At 42.9% G+C, this 9,706-nt stretch overlaps 1 protein-coding gene across 1 annotated transcript; it reads right to left on the bottom strand.

Annotated features, from left to right (window-relative positions):
* Positions 1-5,684: 5,684 nt before the first annotated feature.
* Positions 5,685-9,327, bottom strand: ndufa7 (NADH:ubiquinone oxidoreductase subunit A7). Its single transcript, XM_021603562.2, has 4 exons — positions 9,131-9,327; positions 8,823-8,872; positions 8,500-8,634; positions 5,685-5,907 (listed from the first exon to the last, which is right to left on the bottom strand). Exons 1-4 carry the CDS (start codon positions 9,179-9,181, stop codon positions 5,817-5,819), a joined length of 327 nt encoding a protein of 108 aa, XP_021459237.1. The 5' UTR covers positions 9,182-9,327; the 3' UTR covers positions 5,685-5,816.
* Between the last annotated feature and the right edge of the window lie 379 nt (positions 9,328-9,706).

Genomic DNA, 9,706 nt, shown 5'->3' with positions numbered 1-9,706 from the left:
AACTGCACTACAGTGCCTGAGGTGGATACAGTCAAGTGCCCTGAGATTGTGTGTGGGTGCCTTCAGGATGACACCTGTTGAGGCATTGCAGGTGGATAGTGTGGAACTGCCACTGAGGACAAGGCGGGACAAACTTGCATTAGCGCACTGGGCAAGGATAAAAGGAAGTTCAGAAGGACCTCCTGTAGTCACGGCAACTGGGGGAGGCTGGGAGCGAGGAGGGGGTAAGCAGAAGGCGTACAGGTGGACAATCAAGCAGAAGGTGGTTGGATGCCACATTGTGGATGACAGGGAGACATGAAACAGGTCTGTGTGATGAGTATTTAATGGAGGAAACGGTGGAGCATGTGTTGAAATGTTGTGAACTGTATGGCGTAGATAGGGAGAGATTGTGTGAAAGGGTTAGAGGCTGGACGGGGTTGTGGTTTGGGTGGTGTAGTGGGGGAGGAAAAGGGAGGGAAGTGGTGTCTAGGGCTCTATTTCACTTTCTTAGAGGAACAGGAGTAATGGAGAATGTATTGTAGTTAGGCCATGACTGGCCTCACACTCCAGTACAGTAGGTAGAAGTGTATACACCTTAAAAGTTGGATGCAATCCGCCAACCCAATCCGAAAGGAGAGATGTCTCGTTTTTATGCACATTTTTTAATTGAGAAATACTGCACCAAACACCTTAGTTAAATGTAAAATTGCATGACTAAAATCTCCTTGGCAAAAACATCAAAATTAATGGCAGATTTTAGTTTTTATAATTAACAGAAATATAAACGCAACATGTAAACTGTTGGTCCCATGTTTCATGAGATTAAATAAAAGTTCCCAGAAATTTTCCATACGCACCAAAAGCTTATTTCTGTCAAATGTTGTACACAAATGTGTTTACATCCCTGTTAGTGAGCATTTCTACTTTGCCAAGGTAATCCATCCACCAGACAGGTGTGGCATATCAAGAAACGTCATCTTAGATAATTTGGCAGTACGTTCAACCAACCTCACAACCGCAGACCAAGTGTAACCACGCCAGCCCAGGACCTCCACATCCGGCTTCTTCACCTGCGGGATCATCTGTGACCAGCCTCCCGGACAGCTGATGAAACTGAGGAGTATTTGTCTGTAATAAAGCCCTTTTGTGGGGAAATCCTCATTCTGATTGGCTGGGCCTGGCTCTCCAGTGGGTGGGTCTATGCCTTATCAGGCCCACCCATGGCTGCACCCCTTTGCAGTCGTGAAATCCATAGATTAGGGCCCAATTAATTAATTTAAATTGACTGATAAAAAAATTTGCTGAAACTGTTGCATGTTGCTTTTATATTCTTGTTCAGTGTATGTTCCGGCCCGCTGACCGCAGCTGAATCTAGTTGATCCCTGTCATAGGCAGTACTCAAATGAGTTGGACTTGCAGAGTTACTGTCATGTTGCCGAGCGGTGTCCCGATTCTCCTCCCTTCTCCTGACGTGTGCACGTGCATACTTCCGTGATGGAGGAGTTTGCAAGTGCACACCATAAGAGAAGGGTGGAGAATTGGGATGCAGCCCTCAATTGCTCTCTCAACCAGCTATACGCCTATTCCTGTCGCTGAGGGTTACAGCGACATTACAATGAGGGGATTCGATTAAGCTGGCTCGGGTGGGTGGCGATTACAGTGGGTGAAAAGTGATTGTTTTGATAACTGGGCTGCCTCCCGGGTGTGAGCCGGGCGCCCCGTTCAAAGCCCATGGCGAACTCGGCTCAAAAAGTGACGTCCGTCAGATCAAAGACAGTAGTGATGAAAATACAATGATATTGTTAGGTGTGTGAATTAGACCATATTGCGGCCCTGCTTCGCATTTGAAATGTAACGAGTACTTTTGGGTGTCAGGGAAAATGTATGGGAGTAAAACGTACATATTTTGTTTAGGAATGTAGTTGAGTAAAAGTGGTCAAAAAAAAGAAACGTCCTCTCACTGTCAACTGCATTTATTTTCAGCAAACTTAACATGTGTAAATATTTGTCACAGATGTGCTCAATGGGATTGAGATCTGGGCTCTTTGCTGGCCATGGCAGAACATTAACATTCCTGTCTTGCAGGAAATCACGCACAGAACGAGCAGTATGGCTGGTGGTATTGTCATGCTGGAGGGTCATGTCAGGATGAGCCTGTAAGGAAGGGTACCACATGAGGGAGGAGGATGTCTTCCCTGTAACGCAAAGCGTTAAGATTGCCTGCAATGACAACAAGCTCAGTCTGATGATTCTGTGACACACCTCCCCAGACCATGACAGAACCTCCACCTCCAAATCGATCCCGCTCCAGAGTACAGGCCTCTGTGTAACGGTCATTCCTTCGACGATAAACGCAAATCCGACCATCACCCCATGTGAGACAAAACTGCGACTCGTGTAACTCGGGCGGTTGTTGTTCGCATCCTGTAGTTGTCCCACAGGTGTGATGTTCGGATATACCGATCCTGTGCAGGTGTTGTTACACGTGGTCTGCCACTGCAAGGACGATCAGCTGTCTGTCCTGTCTCCCTATAGCGCTGTCTTAGGCGTCTCACTGTACGGACATTGCAATTTATTGCCCTGGCCACATCTGCAGTTCTCATGCCTCCTTGTAGCATGCCTACGGCACATTCACACAGATGAGCAGGGACCCTGGGCATCTTTCTTTTGGTGTTTTTCCAGAGTCAGTAGAAAGTCCTCTTTAGTGTCCTAAGTTTTCATAAATGTGACCTTAAATTGCCTATCGTCTGTATACTTATTGTCTTAACGACCTTCCCACAGGTTCATTAATTGTTTATGGGTCATTCAACAAGCATGGGAAACAGTGTTAAAACCCTTTACAATGAAGAGCTGTGAAGTTATTTGGATTTTTACCAATTATCTTTGAAAGACCGGGTCCTGAAAAAGTTTATTTTTTTGCTGACTTTAGTAAAGTACAGATACCCCAAAAAACTACTTTAGTATTTTCACTTAGTTACTTTTACATTTCAGCAGATGCTCTTATCTAGAGTGACTTAAAGGAGCAGTTTGGGCACAGGAGGATTTTTCACATGGTTCGAATCCCTGAGCAAACTAACACCCTTTCGGTTACTGGCCAAACACTTAACTACCACTGCATATATGACAACCAGTTTTTGTAAATACTGTCCCACTAACTCAAAGACTAATGGCTAAACTGGTCCTTTATCTCGCACAGTCACTGTGTCAAAAAATATATACAGTGCCCGCCGCAATTATTGTGACAGAGAAGCATATACTCCAAAAGTTTGGATTTGAAATCAAACAATGATTGATTTTAAAGTGCAGTACTTTCATTCATATCAGGTGAACCATTTAGAAATTACAGCACTTTGTACAAAAAGGGGGGGACACTAACTACACGTCATTTTATTGTAAATACAGTGCCTTGCGAAAGTATTCGGCCCCCTTGAACTTTGCGACCTTTTGCCACATTTCAGGCTTCAAACATAAAGATATAAAACTGTATTTTTTTGTGAAGAATCAACAACAAGTGGGACACAATCATGAAGTGGAACGACATTTATTGGATATTTCAAACTTTTTTAACAAATCAAAAACTGAAAAATTGGGAGTGCAAAATTATTCAGCCCCTTTACTTTCAGTGCAGCAAACTCTCTCCAGAAGTTGAGGATCTCTGAATGATCCAATGTTGACCTAAATGACTAATGATGATAAATACAATCCACCTGTGTGTAATCAAGTCTCCGTTTAAATGCACCTGCACTGTGATAGTCTCAGAGGTCCGTTAAAAGCGCAGAGAGCATCATGAACAAGGAACACAAGGAACACACCAGGCAGGTCCGAGATACTGTTGTGAAGAAGTTTAAAGCCGGATTTGGATACAAAAAGATTTCCCAAGCTTTAAACATCCCAAGGAGCACTGTGCAAGCGATAATATTGAAATGGAAGGAGTATCAGACCACTGCAAATCTACCAAGACCTGGCCGTCCCTCTAAACTTTCAGCTCATACAAGGAGAAGACTGATCAGAGATGCAGCCAAGAGGCCCATGATCACTCTGGATGAACTGCAGAGATCTACAGCTGAGGTGGGAAACTCTGTCCATAGGACAACAATTAGTCGTATATTGCACAAATCTGGCCTTTATGGAAGAGTGGCAAGAAGAAAGCCATTTCTTAAAGATATCCATAAAAAGTGTTGTTTAAAGTTTGCCACAAGCCACCTGGGAGACACACCAAACATGTGGACGAAGGTGCTCTGGTCAGATGAAACCAAAATTGGCAACAATGCAAAACGTTATGTTTGGCGTAAAAGCAACACAGCTCATCACCATGAACACACCATCCCCACTGTCAAACATGGTGGTGGCAGCATCATGGTTTGGGCCTGCTTTTCTTCAGCAGGGACAGGGAAGATGGTTAAAATTGATGGGAAGATGGATGGAGCCAAATACAGGACCATTCTGGAAGAAAACCTGATGGAGTCTGCAAAAGACCTGAGACTGGGACGGAGATTTGTCTTCCAATAAGACAATGATCCAAAACATAAAGCAAAATCTACAATGGAATGGTTCAAAAATAAACATATCCAGGTGTTAGAATGGCCAAGTCAAAGTCCAGACCTGAATCCAATCGAGAATCTGTGGAAAGAACTGAAAACTGCTGTTCACAAATGCTCTCCATCCAACCTCACTGAGCTCGAGCTGTTTTGCAAGGAGGAATGGGAAAAAATGTCAGTCTCTCGATGTGCAAAACTGATAGACATACCCCAAGCGACTTACAGCTGTAATCGCAGCAAAAGGTGGCGCTACAAAGTATTAACTTAAGGGGGCTGAATAATTTTGCACGCCCAATTTTTCAGTTTTTGATTTGTTAAAAAAAGTTTGAAATATCCAATAAATGTCATTCCACTTCATGATTGTGTCCCACTTGTTGTTGATTCTTCACAAAAAAAATAGTTTTATATCTTTATGTTTGAAGCCTGAAATGTGGCAAAAGGTCACAAAGTTCAAGGGGGCCGAATACTTTCGCAAGGCACTGTAAGAATATTATGTTTTCTAAACACTTTTACATTAAAGTGGATGCAATGAAGAGTACCGGTATTTCTGTCTGAGCGTAGCTAGCAAGATCAGGCAACCTCTTCTGCCTCACGTTATCAAAACCCCGCCCACCGTGTTTGACATCGAAAACACGAGGAGCAATGAGGAAACTAAATATGAAAATTAAGCATTGCATTCTACATCTGCATTGCTTGCTGTTTGGGGTTTTGGGCTGGGTTTCTATAGAAGCACTTTGTGATGGGCCTCCAAGTGGTGCAGTGGTCTAAGGCACTGCATCGCAGTGCTAGCTGTGCGACTAGATATTCTGAGTTTGAGTCCAGGCTCTGTCACAGCTGGCCGCGACCAGGAGGCCCATGGGGCGGCGCACAATTGGCCCAGCGTCATCCGGGTTAGGGGAGGGTTTGGCCAGCAGGGATGTCCTTGTCTCATCGCGCGCTAGCGACTCCTGTGGCGGGCCGTCACAGTGACACGGTCGCCAGGTGCACATTGTTTCCTCCGACACATTGGTGCGGTTGGCTTCCAGGTTAAGTGGGCATTGTGTCAAGAAGCAGTGGGGCTTTGTTGATGAACTACTTTGGGGATATTAATCAGGTACCCAAAACTATGATTGACTGGCAAACAAAATATGCTAATTCTATGAATAATTGGTAATAAAACATTTCTTCAAACATTACATTATTGATTTATTAACACCGACACACTATTTTACAGGTTTTGAACAATAGGGAGAGCAACATTGTGCTCTAATGTCAGGCCTAAAGTAAGTCAGGAGAAAAATTATTTGTTGATGTTGTTCAGAGGTATGGCTGGTCTGTAGACAGTGTGAGCTCCCTGGGAACATTACCAGGTGTGACAGGACGCTTTGCTGGCACCTCTAGAGCTTGGCTGTAAGAAAATGAAAGCATAAGTTAATGACTATGTTAGTACATTATTTAGAACATGGTAAAATAAATATATTGCTGCCCTCACAAAACAAATACACGCCAAACCAGTTTAAAACATTTTAAAGCGCTGCGCCACATACTTCTAAAATAACATTACGGGACTGCGATTACGGGACCAGTTCTTGCGGTAGAGGGTGGAAGTCGGGCAGAGGTAGCGGGTGTAGGCGGGTGCGGTATGAAAAGCTGCGGGTGCGAATGGCCGGATGAATAAAATCAGTCCCATGCAGACCTCTACTGGGCATACACTACACCAAAAATCTCAAATCTAAAGCGATAATCCACTCAAAACCAGAAATTCTTATGATTTACATAGTTATATAATGCAAATATGTGAGAATAATATGTTGTTTGTGTGTGCATTTCGTTATAATATTGTAATATGATATTGTTGTGTTTGTGTGCATTTCGTTATAATAATAATAAAGGAAGCAACATGTGAAGATTATGGAAATATTTGAGCTCAAATCGACGACAAAAACCCACAATTCAAAGCTCTCTCTACAGACAGACAAGCTGGTTAGCAAGGTAGCTATCCAGAACACATGGCTGCCTGCAGACACTTGGAGCTTCAAACTTGCAAAATATATTTCACGGACAATAATAATGTTCATTGAGTTACGAAAAGTAACTGCTTTCTCATGTCTTCATTGAGCAGAGCAGCCCAAGCAGAGCCGGTGCTATGGCTACGCAGAGCACGCGACAGACAGGAGTAGCTAATGGATATACTAAATGTTATTTCTGATTTCGGGTTTCTGGTAGGACCAGGCCTTAAAATTGGCAGAAGCAATCAACATGGGTAGGGCTTGGGCAAAAAAAATCATGCCTGTGCAGGGCTCTACAAAAACTAAAACCAAAGTCAATATCAGCATGTGAAGTAGGTAGCTAGGTGTAAAATAACTCAAACAAACTGCACTATCAATTTAGGAGTTACACCAAGTTGAAGTTGGCAGAGATCGCATTTCTAGCTCAATAGTTTGAGTCAGTGTGGTTGCTATGGCAATTGGCCTGCTAGCAAGGAGACGAGAGGCGTTTGAAGGATCTGACTGTACTTTTAGAACATTTGGACAAAAATATTTACTTTGTCACGAAAATAGACAGATGTATGCCCATACCATCTATTGGCTGATTTGATGATTTGGAGTGCAAGTCATTGGTTTAAAAGCGTTATGAAATGTGATGGGGTATAACACACTATAGCTATGATGCGTTCCTACACGATTACCTGATTTCAGACGGACCACTTAAAAAAAGGTCACCATGACTTAACTTCTATTTTACCCACAGATGGAACATAGGCTTTCACCAACTTGATGATTTATATTCCTGGGGTGGATTATGCCTTTAACAACTTGGACTAGCTCACATTTCCAGATTTCCTTGTCCCAAATCTTTCATTCCGTCCATCCTCAACCCCAAGTTGATGATTCCCTAGTTGATCCTGCCCTGCGTTTCTCTTGTTGTCGTAGGAAAAAAAATGCTGACAATCAAACAGCGAGCTGCTTAATTAGTGTGTGCATTATTTATGTGCAAAAACATAAAAAAAGAGAGAGGGGCAGAATATGGACCCACAAATGGTTGGGCAGATGTGGACAATATGAACTTTCTATTCGACAAAGGGAATTGGAGGTAATATAAAACTTTTAATATTGAAAAGGCAACTGCGTTCTCTCCGCCAATGTGTCTACCATCACCTCGGTCCACATAGTGCTTGTTGTTGCTGCTTTCCTCTTCGCCAATATTGTTTTGGTCTCACATGCTGAGTGCTCAATGATTATTGGCAGTAGTCCTTGCCCAAACACGTCGTAGGACTGGTCATACTACAAGATGCACAACCAAAATTTCACAAAATTATCAAGACATGCGACTGGGGTCTGGAGAACGGAACAGCCATCAGTGCGTCCTTCACCCGCTCAAACTACATGAGTCCCGGTGTACTGATCCTGGCCCAAGTTCATAGGATTTCACCCCAAAAATGTGTCTGTGACAGCAAAAACTTGGCGAATTCGTGGCAAAATCGTATTGTGTATGCCCGGCATTACTAAACATTTTAGCGTTAAAATGTTGAAGTTTTTTTTATTTTGTTGACACAACTAGAATGGCCAACTCTTGAAGTTTCAAGGAGTTGGTCTGATGGGTTTACTCTCATCTGCCTCCCCACTTGCTTGTGGGAACAATAAAGGAAAGGCCCCTTGTCCCATGTCATACTGGGACCACCTATTGAGATGTGCCTTTTGTTAAGTAAATCAAATGAAAAGGAGACTGGAGTGTGTCTAAGAACATGAACTGGCAGAGGTTTCAAAGTATTGTGCCATTGTTTTCAGGAAGGTGTACCTATGGCAATAGGAAGGACAGGAGGCAGACTAAGGGCAAGGGCAGTCAACTGAGGACAAACAGTAAAGCAGTCATATGCACTCTCAACCTCCACCCGACTAGCCAGAGGAGGATGGAATCCCAAAACTTAACGTACTGCCATAGCCTTTGTCCCACTCAGCCTTTAAGCCATAGACTCTGTCAGACTTTATGTCCCACTCACCCAGCAGCGAGGGCCTTTTGACTGGACATCACAACAGTGGCTGGTGCAGACTCTCTACGCCCATCTCTGCCATTATAGTAATTGAAGGCAAACTTGTGACTGGGACCAACTGGAAGTTTGGGGGGTGGTTGGGTCCTGCACAAAAGATTGAAACTAAGATTGTGTGGCATTTAAAGTGTAGGCCTATTCCTTATATATGAGTACAAACAGTACAGTGCAAACACCATCCGTACTTGTCATGCAAAACCTGCAGAAAACTTCCTGCCTAAATGGATTCTTAGTTAGCAAACATTCAAGACATGTATGAATGACTTGGCACTTACCTCTTCGCAATCTCACCATAGCGCAACTGGAGCTTTGCTTGCAGATCATGCTGTGTACATTTGAGCAGGTAAATTAAAAGTAACAACTTGCTTTTCAAAGAGTCTTAAATTGCCAACATGCAATGTTCGTTAGCCAACTAAAGTAGCTAACAAGCTAGATAACGTCCTTAGCTGTTTCCTTAGCAAGTTAGACAGGCTTTAATAAACTCTTCAAACGTGGAACGTTGGGGACCTAGAAATAAGTTAGCTAACGTTACATTAATAACAACTTGCACCAAATACACAATGTGAAGAGATATATGGCTTACCCCGGATAAAAGATTTCTGAGCCTTTGGATAATTCTTGTAGCAGTCGCCATTGTTGTTGTCAAGGGCAGAATACTTCTTATTTTCCTTTTCACGACAGGCAGTCCATGTTGTTAGATTACTGACACCTACCGTTCCGGAGTGAAACATCAAGTACCGGTTTGTGAAATCGGGACACACTCTTCTCATGCCACTTAGATACAGATATTACCGGAAGTGATTTTCGTAGCAGGCTAGGGGAGCATTTCCGCTAACAATAAGCCTTTTCTTAACCTCAACCTCAGTCTCCTAACCTGATAAGAAAAAGTAACTTCCGGTCGTAGCTGTGTGGCATGAAAAGAGTGTTTCTCATGCGAAATCAGAATGTGCTACCATAGAGCTGTACTGCTAACAAGTTACATACATATTGTATTTATCTCTGCGTGCTACCTGTTACCTATTAAACAATATGTCATCTTATTACATTAATTTGCATTAAAAGTTGGCTTGATAATGTCTGACAGGATGGTTATTGCTTGAAATACTATTCAAACAAGCTCACCTTTATAGCTTGATCATGTTTGACATTAGAATATATG

This window comes from Oncorhynchus mykiss, chromosome 5, assembly GCF_013265735.2.
Source record: "Oncorhynchus mykiss isolate Arlee chromosome 5, USDA_OmykA_1.1, whole genome shotgun sequence".
NCBI classification, from domain to species: domain Eukaryota; kingdom Metazoa; phylum Chordata; class Actinopteri; order Salmoniformes; family Salmonidae; genus Oncorhynchus; species Oncorhynchus mykiss.
This window is presented reverse-complemented; position numbering and strand designations above follow the sequence as displayed.